Source organism: Tinamus guttatus, unplaced genomic scaffold (genome assembly GCF_059628265.1).
Source record: "Tinamus guttatus ecotype Peru unplaced genomic scaffold, ASM5962826v1 Tinamus_guttatus_pri_ptg000377l, whole genome shotgun sequence".
Lineage (NCBI taxonomy): Eukaryota > Metazoa > Chordata > Aves > Tinamiformes > Tinamidae > Tinamus > Tinamus guttatus.
This window is the reverse complement of record NW_028288911.1, coordinates 1,409,030-1,424,526: the sequence shown is the minus strand read 5'-3', so window position 1 is coordinate 1,424,526 and position 15,497 is coordinate 1,409,030. Positions and strand designations below refer to the sequence as shown.

Below are 15,497 nucleotides of genomic sequence, written 5' to 3'. Positions count from 1 at the left end.
CTACAAGTTCCTTGGTGCAAAATCTACATTCTGAGCTGTTTGGCAGAGGAAGCAGAAAGACCTCTCCAATATTGTTCTCTTGCAGGACTGGAGCCCCTGTCACCGCCGAGCACACAGGGAAGGGAGGCGCCGGTAGGACGGGCTCCACTCAGCTCTCGGGCCCAGCCAAAAGGGAACGAGGATGAACTGGACCCAACCTGTGCAGCTGCAACACTGAAACTGATTAGAGACCAGCTACCCAAGTTACCACCTCCACACACAAGGTAGCTGTGTTTTAATTCTGTTAGAGATTGCTCTCTCTTGTGATTTTTGATGACAAAAGCACTCAAACAAGTGCATCATCAAATGGATAAGCTAAAAGTTGAGGCTGTGTTCCTTTCACTCTAAATGTGTAATTCTCTTACTCAGATGTATATTCACTGCTTAAAATTGGAGCTTTAGCTAATGATTGCACCAGGATTTTCTGAAATCTTTTGCTAATAATTTGGTTTAAGTTGTATGTAGTGTAGATGGCCACCAGAGTGGAGTAATTAATTGACGGTATGTTGTTCCAAAAAAGGTACTTGTACACTGTCCAGGGAGGGAAAAAAAAAAAAAAAAAAAAGCCCCAAACCTTAGCAAACTGGAAGATAATCGAGAATATAGAAATAGCTTTATTCTGGTAGTTCTCTGGAGTGTTTAGGTTTGCATTTTGCCTTTAATCTGAAAAAAAAAAAAAAAAAAAAAAAAAAAGCTAATGTTTCAGAAAGGGTGATTAAGACCATTCAATGCTATTACAGGGTACCTGAGGTTGTCCTAGTAGTTTGCTGCTTTTTAAGGCCTGGTGCATTCTAAAGTGGTACTGCACTGTGAATGCTTTGGGCTCCGGCATTCTAGCATTCTTTGGTCAAAGAAAGGAAAGCGAATTGCAGTCATTGCTTATTTTGCTTGTCCTATTTGTTTATTTTGCTTCGTTTGTTGTCCTTTGTATTTAATCCCTTCTGTGCCCATATGCATGGGAGTTAAACAGTTTGCTTGTACAGCTTCTTTTCTTAAGCATTTTTACCCACAAGGAATGCAGTGCTACACCGCGCTGCCGATTCCATCGTATCTTTGCAAAAGGTCCCGGAGAGGTAAGGTGGCACCCTGCCAAAAACCCTGCCCACTGCAACCTCCGTGCAGATGGGGCCGCAGAGAGAGGGAGGGGACCCCGCAAGACGTGGTGGTGTCTTGGTATTTGTGTGAGAAGTTAATGGAAACAGAGAAAATATGCTCATTACTTTCTATTGACATTTCATAAACTTTCTCCAGCAAGTCTACAACTACTGAGCAAGCAGCTTTGGAAGAGCCTGACAGCAAGGCAAGAAAACGAGCAGAAGAAAGAGCTAAAGCTCCCGTCCTGCCTTTTGGATTAGATCTTCACTACTGGGGACAGGACCAGCCAAGTGCTGGGAAGATTCTCAAGTAAATGCTCTTTCTTCTTTTAAGACAAATTAAACAAACACATAGGTTTGCTTGTCCTTGGAGGTCATGCAGAAGGGTGAATCTTCCTGCTTTTGATAAATACTTTTCTTTTCCCCTTGTGTTATGGGGCCTTCAAACACAGTCAGAAATTCTAACTTAAAATGATGTTTCTTTTAAGCAATTCTTTGATGGTTCAAAGCACATTTTTAGCTCTTTTTGTGTTTGTGTACTTGCAGCACGGCAGCCCTTCAGTTTAAATTGGTACCTCATTTTGCAAAGTCCTATGCAACTACATAGTAGAAGTTGCTCTGTTTGAGTTTTACAATCTAAATAAATAACCAACAAGGTAGGAGAAAGACTGGTGGGGGGACATGACGGGGGACAAAGAACTTATCCTGGCTTTACAGAGCACGAGCAGGAACTTGATACTTTTGCTCAGTCGCACAGGAGGTATGTGGCAGTGCCAGGATTTGAATTTGGATCTCTCAGCTTTGAATTTAGTTTTCATTTTTGTTTGAGCAGGTTCTGTGGTTTCTTGGACATGAAGCAGTGCTGGCTTTAGGAAAGCTTTAGCAGTGCTGGAGAGATGTGATTATAGCTGTTCATCAATAACTTGTTTCTAGTGGTTGGTTTTTAAGGTCCTTTCTTAGCCTTTTCTGATAGCTTTATACAGAGTCAAAATTCTCCTTTGGATTTTGGTTAAATCCTCTAGAAGTTTAGGATCAGCATGCATCATAATTGGCATCAAGTAGGTAAAAATCACTCACTGGGTGTCCTGCAAATCAAACTTAGATAATTGCAACATGGTTTGGAGTAATAATATTGTACAAGCAAACCCTAAATGGTGCCACTGCATGAAGTCCAAGCAAATATCATCGTCAGCTTTTCCACATTTTCACACTGCGGAGTATTGGTTTCCCTGGCACAGGTTCTTCTGTTTTGTCTGAAATTTTAGGTAATATTAAAATATTTTGTGTAATTATTTTCTTCATCTACCTGTGCTCAGAACAGTAGCCAGGTGGCTGTTGTCACACTTGACATCCTCATTTGCTGGCTTCCAGTGCCTTTCTGAGGAAAAACAGCAACAAAAAGCACTAAACGGCATCACTTGGGTTGCTTCTGTCACAGTTCTCTCCAGCTTGGCTTAATTCTCAGCAACAGCACTTGCAGAAAGGAACAAGAGGAAGACCTCATTTTATAAAATGCTGAATATATTTTAAATTTGATACAGGAAAGTGTTTTAAACACATTCATTCCAGGCTTTGTGCTCTGCCTGGTGAGGTGTGAGCACTTCAAGGCCTGTAAAATGGTTAAGATTTTCAGCAAGGTTTTAAGAAGCGTTTGTCTGTGATAATGCCAAAGAGGCAGTAAGGGTTTATTTTACATTGCAAATGAGTTATTCAAGTCATAAGTGAAATCAAAATCATATTTCACTGCCTACCTTGTGCTGTACTGTTTTATTTTTATGCTTTGCAATAAAATAGAGGGCATACTTCTACACCTTATAGTCTATAACTACAGATATGCCAATCTAACCAAAGATAATTTAAGTAACTCTGCCCACACAATATCATTGACCCCAGGTATAAAATATATTTATGGGAAAAAAAAAGGGTAGTCGTTAGGCAATTCACTTAACTTTTTCTCTATGCATGCATTCCTTTTTTATTTTTTTTTAATTTCATATAACCGTTATCTGTCTGTTATTCCCCCTAATGCATAGGTATGTATAAAATTTTCATTAAAGACTTTATCTAACTCAAAAAAACGCTCGTTCCCCGAGTGCGAGTGAGATGTTGACCACCCAGCCTATCCCTTCTGTTGATCCCTCTTACAGAAAAAAGTTGTACTTGTCTCATGCATCTCCGCAAAGATCTCATGTTTTTTCTGTCCCTTTAAAGCATTGCTTAAATTAGAGCAATAGGAAACGTTGGGATTCAACACTGCTGTGTGCTTTTCTCATCTACTTTTAAATATTTTGGGGAAGAAGATATTTATGTTTGTAGTAAGCATTAGCACTTATGAGTATCTGTGTAGGAGGCAGGCTGTTTTGTGTCTAGTTTCCGAATACTGATCTGTGCTGTGTAGAGTAAAACACAGTTTTGATTCCCTTGAGATCTGCTGGATGCAGATTTTTTAGGGGGAGAGTCAAGATATTGAATAGATCTCTTTTTCTCATAGAAAAGGTTGACACACACAGTCATTAAATGTTTCATCATTCTCCTTGTAATTTTGGTATTTCAGAGGTGAAGGGGATATTCAGGCTGCCACTGGGCATTAGAATTTTACCCAAAGATTCTTTGAACCTCTTTGCACAAGCAGTCCCATATGGCATCTTGGCATTCTGCCTTCCTTGTGCCCGTGAGGTTCTTCATCCCCTTCCCACTCCCCTTCCTTTTCTTGTTAGAGAATATTAACTACAGAAATGCATACAGAGCTAATTACTGTAACAGGTTATTAGATAAATGACTCCAAATGCCAGATTACAGACCAGAGCTAAGACTGGTCAATAGGTGAGCGGGTTAAATGAGGAATTGGGATTGGGACTTTGGTAATATTTAAAAAAAAAAATGCTTGCAGTAGTCATAGCAAAGATTATGACATTCCTTTTTTTTTTTTTTTTAATAATTCACTGATATAACTTCCCCTTCTTTTACATGCGAGTTGACTAAAGGATAATACTGACATCTCTAGGTGCTTTCTTATATCCTGGGCTTATGTCTCATCCAAATACTGCATCAGGACAGGGAAGGCACAACTTCACCCCTAGACAAATAATTCTTGCTCATTTTTTTCCCAGACTTTCTTCTCAGCATCGATTTTGGGCACCCAATGAAGTGGAGGAGGAGGTTGAAAATAAAGAAATCTCTGAGATGTTAAAAACTAGATATATAACGTTTGCTGGGGAGTTTGAACCAGTGAAACATAAATGTCGAGCACCGATGCCTAATGGAGGCCTGTGTGAAAGACAAGATCGCGTTAAGGTGGGCACCGAGTAACAACTGCCAAGATGTGTGCTGTATGCAGAGGATCTCACCAGAACATTTCTACAAAGGTTTATTTCAATTGCAAATACAGCCAAAGGGAGTGAATGAAAATTGTTACCTGGAGAAATGGGCTGCTGTTCTGCAGTGTGTGCATTATCCTTTTTATCAAGAAATTACAGGTGTTTAAAGGTGTCTTTTCTTTGGCATTAATATAGATATTTATGTTATTATTGTGGTATTTGCTTCCTTGTCAATGAGTTGGTTGCTGAATAGTTGTCCTCATTTAAAGCCATATTTTTATTAATTATTTTTAGAAGCAGGGGTATATGGTAACAGGCAGATTTTATTTACAGATCAGCTTTTATGAAAGAGAAATCCTATACAACCTCAAATCATGAGAGCTTTTCAGCAGAAATATTATGCTTAATTACTTGTAATATTTCATTCCTTCCTATATTATCTAAGATTGTAGGATCAGAACACATTAAAATACTTCAAAAGGGATTGTTATATGATATGGAAGCAGTTTGAATAACAAAATGCACGGTAGCACAAGTTGCAGAGGTGACAGGATATGTTACCAGCCCTCTTGGGGCGGGTAACCTAGCTCTTTGGGATTCTGAATATAGTCAATGTGTGATGTTTAAGGGATCTTAATGCTTTCTAATGAGAACTAGGCATCAGCTGTAAAGTTGAATCATTTCATTCCAGTGTCTGGCTCTCAGTTGCATTGAACTATATGAGAAAGTTTCATTCAGAAGTTTTGAGAGTTTTTTTCTTTCTTTCGGAAGTGCCCTTTCCATGGAAAAATAATTCCTCGGGATGAATCTGGGATTCCTCTCAACTCGGAGGACAGAGCCAGAGAAGAAAAGATGAAATTTGAGAAACAAGCAGCCCAGCCAGGTTTGTGTCTACATTTCCTCTTGGGGAAAATCACAAAAGTTTTAAAACAGTGGAGACCTTTGCTCACTGAGTTGTGATTACACTAGCTGAGGATTAGTACCTCAGATAACTTGTAAAATTCTTGGTTGCTATGCTAGATACTGCTTGTAGTAATAATTATGATTTATGTTGCTAGTATTTCTTTCTCTAGGTGCCCCTTTGGCCTGGATTGCATTGAAGTGTAAGCACTGTAGATGTATCCTGAAAAATGCAGCTTTTATGAGGCCGGAATTGTTTTTAGCTTTTATGGTTATGAAGAAAATGTTACATGAGCATAATTGCTGCTGAGAGGGTCTAGAAAAATAACATGTTTAGATAACATTTTAATTTTTAAACCACTGGTGTTGAGATTCCCGTGCTAATTCCAACGTAGATGAGGGATTCTGTTTGTAATCAGCTTGGTGCCTTCATCGACATAGAAACTCAGAGGATTACATATATGTATGTGTGTGTGTGGCCAAAGGCAGGGTGAAATATGATTTGTATGTCGGGGCATATAGGTGACCTAAAAGAAGAGGCAGGATTGGGCAGGGGGGACCAACCTTCCAGGGATCGTTGGGCGCCATCATTACCTCTCTTTCAATACTAGCTCCATTCTTTCATTTTAATTCATGTTGATTTTAGTTTGTGGCTCCTTTGCAGTAATTTTTGCTTGTGTGAGATTTTATTTTTATGTGTATATATATATATATATACACACACACACACATATATATATGTAATACATGCACACACACACACACATATATATGCATGTATGCAAAGAATAAGATAAACAATTGCAAACCTTACGGTTGCGTTTGTTCTTTATTTCCAGTAGTTCTCATAGTGTGCCTACCAGTTTCCAAACAGGCCCATTACATCCTTTATCACAAGGAACATGCCTATTAAAAACAAATATGTCCATCTCCTGGGCAATGCGTGGTAACAACTGCTCCTGTGCTTCTGACAAAAGGAAAAAGAAGAAAAAAAAAAAAGGCATCTAACCTTGCTGGTCCCTAACAGTTGTAGTTTATGTCACGCAAAGATAGTAGTTTCAGGACCACTGTGTGGATATTGATGGAGCGTTTCTGCTGTCACAACAGGGGAACTTGTTTTTCTAATATCCACTTGTTTGTATTTGCTTTTCTGTTTTAGAAGGAGAACTCTCGGAGGTTTTGTTTTTGTTTTATGTATTTATTTTGCCGTGCTTCTTTGCAGGTTTGCTAGAGAATACCCACCAGCCTGGGCTTTCCTGGGTTATTCTGGGGTTGCAGCTAGTGTGGAAGCCCTCGTGGGAACGTTTGAGCTGGGGAGGGGAGCAGAGGCACCCGTGCTGGCCGCTGGTGTGGTCTTGAACAGCTCCATGTTCAATAGCGGGGGTTGGCAACAGAACCAAAAGCCCTGTCCTGGCTGCCGCTCTCGAGTGGGATGTGTTGGGGCAAAGGCTTATCCTTCCCCAAGGGAATTTGAACGTCTTTAGCTCTGGATGGCCAGGCAAGGCGGTGCGGGAGCGGGAGGCTTCCCGGGACAGTCAGGGGCTCCTGGCCTGCAGCACGAGGAGGCCTCGTTAGTGCTGGACAGGAGGGGGCTTCGCTGAGCCCCAGGAGGCTCCTGGAAGGTGAGGGGCTGCAAAGGAGGAGTGACAAGAAGGATCTAGGCAGCAAAGACGGCGTGTGTAATTGACAGGGACAGATTGGTTTTCAGAGCTTTTATTCATCTGCCTTCTCCCAGCAGGTCTTAGTTTTCTCTTTTTAAAATTATTTGTTATGGTTGAGTATTCTGTATTATAATTAAAGCTTTCTACTAATTAGCTTTATCATTTTGATGGCCTTTAGTGTGCTCCCTTCAAGGAAGAGGCGTGCTTCTCTCCTACAGTTCTGGCTGACTCAGGGCTTCATCAATCTCCACGTTAGCTATAGTATTAATGAGGCTCCTGAGTTTTAGCATGAGCCCTCTGCGAAGCATAAACAACAGTAGTTGGTCAATTATTCAGAAGAATAAAGGTGCATTTAAGCATATGAACGATTTGACTGGTTGGGGACATGATGAAGAACCTGGGGCTCATTGGATGAAAACAGAAGGTTTTCTAAAGCCACGCTTACACCAGATACCTCTGCATGTCTATCCCCACTGCTTTGCATTGCTGACACTTTCTTTCCCCTTGGGCTTCCATGTCTGCAAAGGAGTGTGCAAATGGAGACCCATTCTCTACAATAAGTGTTTGGCTTTATGATCTACAGCATCACTTACTAAAAAACACAGTGTAAAAAATGTCAAATGTTAAAATTTAGGGATCCGTTGCATGATTAAAATGCACAAAAATTCTTCCTATTTTTGTCTTCTATTGGAGGATGCTTTTGTTTTTTATCCTTATGTATCAGAATGGGATAATTTTGCAAAATTAGTACAGTTCATGGGATAATGACTGAGTTTTGGCAACACAATGACTGTTTTTACAAAGCATTTGTTGTATAAAATCTTGGGTTCTCTCTAGTTGTCCACAAAATGGTGCTTGGGGCTCTGTGGTCCTGAAACAATGACTCGGGGGGGATTACGCTGACCCGCTAATCTGCAGCGTTCATCCTTTTCCAATAGTTTGCGCACGGGAGCAAATTAAGTGCCTATTTTTTGTGTCAACCCTGAAGAGTATCTGGTTTTTCAGCCCTTAGTGACTTGTTAACAAACAGGTATCAGGACAGGCTGGTGAAGGCAGAGGCCGCTGGCCACTCAGATGTGAAATAGCATCTCTTTACTAACTACAGTATCGATTCCCGCCTACCCTGCAAACTGTGTAATTTTCTTTTCCCTGCTGCTAAACTCAGTAACAATGTATGAAGAGCTTTAGGGGCCCATCAGTGCTCAAAAAGGCTGCTCTTCCCTGGCATCCTATTGATTTTTCTCAAAGGCTTTTAAATTGCTCCTTCATTTTACTCAAATGCTCATTTCATCTCTACTGGATGCCGGCATTTTTGCCTTGTGTTTAAACAATTGCTCCATTCACTGGGTTCCTAAACTGTGACGCCTTCTTATTACTGGGAGATAAACTGTTTAGACAGTTTTCCTTAATCTTGGATTAATCGTTCCTGTATCTGAATTGTGCTGTTCCGTATTCCTTCACTTCAAAAAAAATAAACTCGGTGAAGTCTTATGATCTCTCAAGTACGTGTGTTCTATTTTCTCCTTCTATATATCTCCTGCTCAGTTCCTATAACAGCTTCATTTTTCTCAACCTTTTGTTTGTGTTTGATTTTTATTCTCTCCTCACTTTCATATATTACACTGGTAGGTTACATTTAACCTTTCCTTGGAGAATCGCTCTGGTGCTTCTAAACAGCATCTTTTTAATATTGTTAAGTGGGACTGACCACCTTTAGAAGCCGTTACCGATATTTGTCACAGTCGGTGACCACCTTGGTATATAAATGAAGTTGAATTGTGATTTAGCACTGTATTTTTTCATATCTACATAGATGATTAATAAACTTACTAGCAGTTTGGTTTTACAGTTTTGCGAGTAGGAAAGGCTGAATGACATATATGAACTTATATGACAAATGATTGGCCATTACTGGTTATTAAAATCCAGGCTTCTCTTTTATGCTGAGTTAGAACTACATTAGTCTTTAAAGCAGCATTTGTTATTTTTTCCCAACCTGATTAAACTGATGAAGTGTGGGATACTTCAAAAGACAAATATCGTTTTTGGACACAAAACTAGGCATGTGGAAATGGGGTCATATCATCTTGTTCAAGACTGCCCTTTTCATGTCGGGTACCGGTTGCATATTTTGAAGCAAATACAATTCTTTTGCACAGAAATGTTACAGCATCCAGCAGCCTCTTCTCTGCATTAAAGTTGACATATTCCATATTTTTAAGTTTGCTTATTCAAAAATTATTTCTGCGGATAAATCCTCAGCTACGTTGTTGGCATTTTATTCAATTTATAAATCACGATCACTGTTTGCCACCTCTCCTTGGAACATGGAACATCTCCTTGGAATTTTGCTACTGTGCTACCGTAAAAGTTAAGTCTTCCTGCAGACCAGTTTTGTGTATAGTAGTTGATAATAGGTGCTAATCCCCGAGTGGCAGCATTTTTTCATCAAGGTCAGTGGTTTTGGCTACCTGTTTTATCCTCCCCTTCCTTTGTGTATCTAACTTGCACAGCACAGTGATTCTGCCCTCGCCTAGTGGTGGGAAGAACCTGCAACTTGGGAGCCTGCAGATTGTACTTGGGTTTGGAGTTTCAAAGTGCCTGCTTTTTTTCATTTTTTTTTAAACAGAGTGGCGAGATCCAGAATTCATGAGAGAAGTTGAAGCAGCTACAGGAGTGGATCTTGGGTCCTCTAAAAATAATGAAAAAGGAGGGAAGAAGAAAGGGAAGAAGAAAAAATACCCAAATCTGACAGACCTGAAGCAGCAAGCTAATACTTCTCGTTCCCGGCTTGAGAAGAAAGTCTTCAATAAGTAAGATGACTTTGCCTTACCCAAAGCTGCTAACTTGTTTTTTCCACTTGTGTGGATGGTAGTTTCTGTTTCTACTCAAACGTGCACGTATAAACTCTCCTGGGCAAGCGCAGAGCAGGAATGTCTGCCTCCCTGTGCAGGGAAGGGGTAGCAGATACTGATGAATGACGTCATTTCTTAGAGAATGATTTGCGGCTTGCTTATAAAAATTCCCTATTAAAAACTATATTTTTTTCCTTTTTTAATCCTCTAATTTCTGTAGTGTTTTTTTTTTTCTGGAATATTAGTTATTATTCAGATCGCTGTTGCTGTATGTGTGCAAATGGTGCTGGATCTGAAAAGAAGATGAAGTGTTCCAAGTGACACAACTGACAGCAGCAGACACACGCTTCGGTAGTGTCAATGGAGGGAAAGTGTTTCCTTTTGAAGGGCCAAGATGAGCTGTCCAGGACAGAACTGTCACTAATAAAAGGATTTATCAAAAACCCTTGGCACTTGTTGCTGTTGGCTCTGTGCTCCGCAGCTTTCCCAGAGGTTAAGTGCTCAGTCGACAGAGTAGCAAAGGAGTTGAACCTGTATAAACCTGGAAGCTAAAGTGCTTCCAGACAGTTATTCAGGGACCGTTAATTATGCAGAGAACTTGATTTATAACTGTAGTAAAGATAGACCTTGTACAAACCTGTTTACAGATCTGTTTCATTCTGCAGGTTAAGTGAAATCTTTTCCTTTCTGAAGCAGGTTTTACTTCTAGAGAACATCCCCTTGACATCCTAACACTGCCACTTGGGCACTGCAAAAACATGTCTGTGACTTCTGTGCCTGTATATGAGATAGCTTGCTTATTTGCATATACTTAGTTCAGGAACAAGTAGGGCCTATAGACCCACTGAGTTGAGTGGGTTTTACGATATATAGTAGCTCCATATATCTGATCTGTTGGGCTCTTTCTGATATCCAGTCTGTGTTAGATATGGCTGCAGCATAAATTTGCCCAAACGTACTCTGACCCGCTTCAAATGGGAAGCAGCTGCAAGCATTTAAACATGTGCTAAAATACAGCGGTCAATCCAGGCAAACAGTGAAAACTTACCAAGTCAAAGAAGTAAAATTATTACCAAATCATTAATGCTGCATTTTGCCCTAAGCACGCAGAATGACCTGAACAACATCCAAGGCAAAGTATTTGTTTAAACACTCTTTCCGTTCACTAATATAGTGGTTATAAGAAGAAAACAAAATACATGTTCCTTTTGCTTACAGATTTTTTTTTTCTGTGAAATTCTCATATTACCAGATCTTCGAAGTCAGTAAGACACACAGTTCCATAGTTAGATTTCATACCAGCTTTTGCAGAATAAATTTAAAAACCTGGTTTTGCTTTATTATGCTTTGTACTAATGATTTTGAGTGTGTTAGTGCCAGGTGTGGGGAATCAAACTTGTCATGTTTTAATAGGTTTCATGCTTTGCCACGCTAAACAAGATGATGACCTGGCTCCTTGTAACAACCCCAAATGACATGAAATGTATAGGTGATAAACTCAGGCTCTAGTCTGCCAGTGAAGTTAAGTGAAACTGCACACAGATCATCAAAGTGGGATCTCATTTCATTTACAGTGTTACACAATCCAGTAGTGCTAATGTAAAACCTACATGACGTGAGAGTGTCAAGGCCAATCTGCAGTGCTAAAGGCTCACTTTTCTTCTACCAATTAGACAATACTTGAAAGACAAAACCATGACCATTTTCCTTATTCCTCATAAATTTATTGGCAAAATTTTGTTAAAAGAATGCTGCTTCCAGGGTGGGTTTTTTGGTTTTGTTTTTGTTTTTTTTTCTCTTTTTCCCTGAATATTGGATGTAGTTACAGTTGCTGCTGAGAAAATCTTTAAGCCAGCTCTTTAGAAGCTTTCTTAAGAAGTGTTGTCTATTTTCATGTGTTTCAAAATGGCTCTTTAAGAGGAAATAGTTGCAGAGAGCACGTAGCTATAGAGGTCGACAAGCACCTCATCGATGTGGCTGCGGGAGCTGAGCCAGAATAGTGCATGGGGCCTGATCCTGGCAGGAAAAACAAAGCAATAAGCTCATGCACCCGACCTGGCGGGTGCCCTGTTGTCATATTTTACAAGCCAACCTGGAGCAGCCTCACGGCTGATGCGGAAGGGCAGACGGTGGCAGTGTAGAGTCTTACAGATTTAGCAGTAGGCTCCAAACCATTCGCTTTGTCACGGTGGAGCTTGTGGACTGAGCTTCCGGTGTAAGAATTGAAGCAGACGCATCAGTCAGCACCGTCTTCTGAAATGGGATGCAGTTCTTGGAACGATGCCCTTAGCTGGTTTACCTCCCAGAGGAGGGCTAAGAGATCATTTCATTCCTCATGAAGAGACATAGGGTGACAACTTAATACACTTTGAAGCCCCGTCTGTCTCCTTAATCAAAGGATGTTTCCACCCACCCTCCCTAGTCCTTGAAGGTCCTAAGAAGCTCCTGCTTCTGCTCCTTTTCTTGCTGTCTAGATCTTTTCCTGCATCAGGTTTTTGAGTTCCTCAGCTGCAAGGATCTCCACTCAGAGCCTTGTGGAGGGAAGAGGAGCGTGTGTCTCTTCAGGCAGTTCCAAGGCATAGCGGTCAGTTCCCAAAGAGGGGGAGTCTTCGGGAACCTCCTACAAGGAAGAAGCAATGGCAGCAGAAAGAGCAGCAGTTTAGGGACACACTGTTCTCATTTGATGGCACCAGAAAGCTTAAGAGCTCCAGAATTCATTCCTTGATTTCCCTTTTTGGTCTGGAGAACCCTGCAGCACAGCAGGCACCACGCAGGGCGGGCAGGCCAGCCCCTCACCAGAGAGTAGCTCCACGCACTTCATGTGAGCGTGTGACACCGGGCACGTTGTCCTCACTATGACAATACGCTCTAGGCACTTGACCACGCTGCAGTACTAACTTACCCCTCTAAACACATCGCAATTTCTACTGTTTTCTTAAACTAGTGTTGGATTTGCATGTTAGACAGTTTCTGCTCAGGAGTAGGGATGGTGGTGGTGGAAGCTGTGCAGAATCCCAGGATGGTTGAGGTTGGAAAGAACCTCTGGAGCTCATCTAGTCCAAGCAGGGGCACCTAGAGATATGAGTGAGGATCTTACTCTGCTCATTACTGAGGAAGTGTTTGATAGAACTGTTTTTGAAAAGAAAGTTACTGAGTAACTTAGTTATATTAATTGAACAGAAAGCCTTAGGAAAAAAAAAAAAAAAAAAAAAAACATTGTGTTCTGCATGTTGGATTTTACAAGGCTGTCTAAGGGTGGGCTTTTTTTGTTTTTTTTTTTTTTTTTTTTTTGAGGGGATTTATTTGTATTTTGTTCCTGATAGAAGCATATAGTTATTTCTTTCCTCCTACGGGAGTTGAATGGTTTTGAAAGTTCAGCTTCAGATATGTGAGTATCAGAAATAATGCTAGGAGGGTGCAGTGCATAGCCATTAAACTGAAAGACTTTAATTTGTTTATTCATGTTAATAAAATCATTGCTGAATTAAACTATTTGTATTGCTGCAGCTAATTGGGTTAACAAGACAGATTTGTTCAGCCTCATCAGTGCAGTGTTCAGAAGCCTGATAGTGATTAATCATACTTCTTTTTTTCTCCATAACATTCATAAATGTTCTCAGAGACTGTGTAGCATCAGCGTAGCTTTTTTTTATATTATTTTCTTCTTTTCTTTCAGAGGTGCCATGAAACGAGTGGTGAAAGCAATGAATCGAGTGGACCAGAGAAAGCATGAGAAGTTTGCCAACCAGTTCAACTACGCACTGAATTAAATCATAACAAAGTGAAGGGCAAAGAGGAGGAGTAAGAAGTGTTGCCATATAAAACCTTTATCACAGAGCTTCATGTTTAAACTAAAATATTGTGCTAATCATTTTTACTGGGATTATTTTTAATTGTTATCAGTTTCTAACTTATTTGATCATGAACATGAATTTTGGCAAAGATGTGGTGTAACTGAAGAAGTTCTATAGCTTGTACATATTCTTATTAAAATATTCACAGATTTTTTTTTCCTTCTGAATGAACTCGTGCCATTTTTATCCTGTTTGTCAACACGTGTGCTTGTAATTTGCCTTGACTTTCCTTCCTTCAGAAATGTGCCTTAAAAAGGATTTACACGTTGGGTAGCAGTGCAGAGCTCAGGTCACTGTTCTAGAAGATGCATCATAGCAAGCAGCATCCCAGCTCCTGCAGGGCTCCTCAAGGCCTCCTGTGTGTGCATGAAGGATCCTGAGGGAGTTGGTGTCTTCTGGCAGTGAATGGAATCAGCTTGGACTGCAGCAAGTTCAGGGCCTAATTCAGAGTCAGAGCTATGGCACCAGCGGAGAAACTGAAGTGATTGAGTTAGTCCTGGTCTGCTGCTTAATTTACCAGGATTTTCTTCCAGTAAGTTTCATAACGAGCTGCACCTACAAAGCATGATCTGGAAGGCTGCACAGAATGTGCTGCAGTTTAAGTCATACAGAAAAGCCACAACACAAAGTGGGAGCCTGAGGGTTTTAGAAATTATTGAAGCACCCTACTATGCAGGAGAGCTGCCTGGCCTGAATCAGTGATTAAAAGTACCTCATTGTGAAGCCTAAAAGTGCAGCCAAGGACTTGAATACAGCCGGAGCATCTGGGCTCTCCTGCTGCTCTGGAGCCTTATCGCAGAACACCACTTGGAATGGATTCTGTACAGCACTGGCCAGTCGCTCACCTTCTCATGCAGCAAGAGACTAGTTAAGAATTAAAACCTTTAAAGTGTTCAGTGCAGCTTCTGACCATCTCAGACAAAAGCTAATTTACAGCTCTGCCTTTTCACATATGCAAGTGCTGCTGAGAAAGCAGTTAATACTGAATCTTGATAATTTATCTTGCAAAGCTCTGCAGTTTGGAAGACTTTCTCCTCATGCAGATATTTAAAAGTTGTAGTTCTAAACCCACCACAAATGAAAACAGCTAACTGAAAGCAGAACTCCCAATATCTTTGCTGCTCTGGAAAGAGAAGCCACTTCCATCAGTCTAGCAATTTGTCAGTGAGTATCTGAAATGGAGATGTAGAGAAGAACAACCCATGTTCATCAACAAGTCAGTGGAATCAACACTAAACCCATTTTATTTCTCAGCAGAGATACGGGCAAAAACTACACATTCATATGCAATGTAGGTCATTGCATGGTGCTATTATAGAGCAGCCTAAATAACACTGCTGGATTTTTGTAGATTAGCATTCACATGTGTCCCACTGGTCTTTGTGGCACTATTCCAGGGGTTTTTGAGACTGCAAAGACTGACAGTGTTCATTTATAAACCATGTTGGTTTTTTTCCTCCCTGTAAGAAAAAAAAAAAAAGAATTTTCATATGGTGCAGTGAGAATTTTCATATGGTGCAGTGGCACTTAAATCATCGTTGCTGTTGGACCTGAGAAGTCAGGGCTAAAAAGGGGCAAGCAAGCAGGGTGCTTTGTTGCACCCTGTAGAGTTCTCATTTTGTGTTTAGTAAAATTAAATTAAAAAAAAAAAGGATTAGAAAGGAAACTGCAAAATGTTACAGTGGCAAGTTATGAGGAAATAAAGCACTTGGTGAGGCAGGCTGCACTGTGAGCCACTCAGGTTCTTATCAGCTCTAGAGTTATGAAGTGAAACTTA

The 15,497-nt window shown here is 40.5% G+C and overlaps 1 protein-coding gene across 2 annotated transcripts in view; it reads left to right on the top strand.

Moving 5' to 3' along the window:
* UVSSA (UV stimulated scaffold protein A) overlaps window positions 1-13,810 on the top strand; it is a 43,376-nt gene extending 29,566 nt beyond the window's left edge. For both annotated transcript variants that reach the window (XM_010221063.2, XM_088530523.1), the window contains exons 8-13: window positions 86-263; window positions 1,291-1,443; window positions 4,244-4,427; window positions 5,222-5,333; window positions 9,641-9,824; window positions 13,543-13,810. In XM_010221063.2, coding sequence (XP_010219365.2) covers window positions 86-263; window positions 1,291-1,443; window positions 4,244-4,427; window positions 5,222-5,333; window positions 9,641-9,824; window positions 13,543-13,636 — 905 coding nt within the window. In that variant the 3' untranslated portion in view covers window positions 13,637-13,810. The remainder of the gene's footprint in view (window positions 1-85; window positions 264-1,290; window positions 1,444-4,243; window positions 4,428-5,221; window positions 5,334-9,640; window positions 9,825-13,542) is intronic.
* Window positions 13,811-15,497: the final 1,687 nt, after the last annotated feature.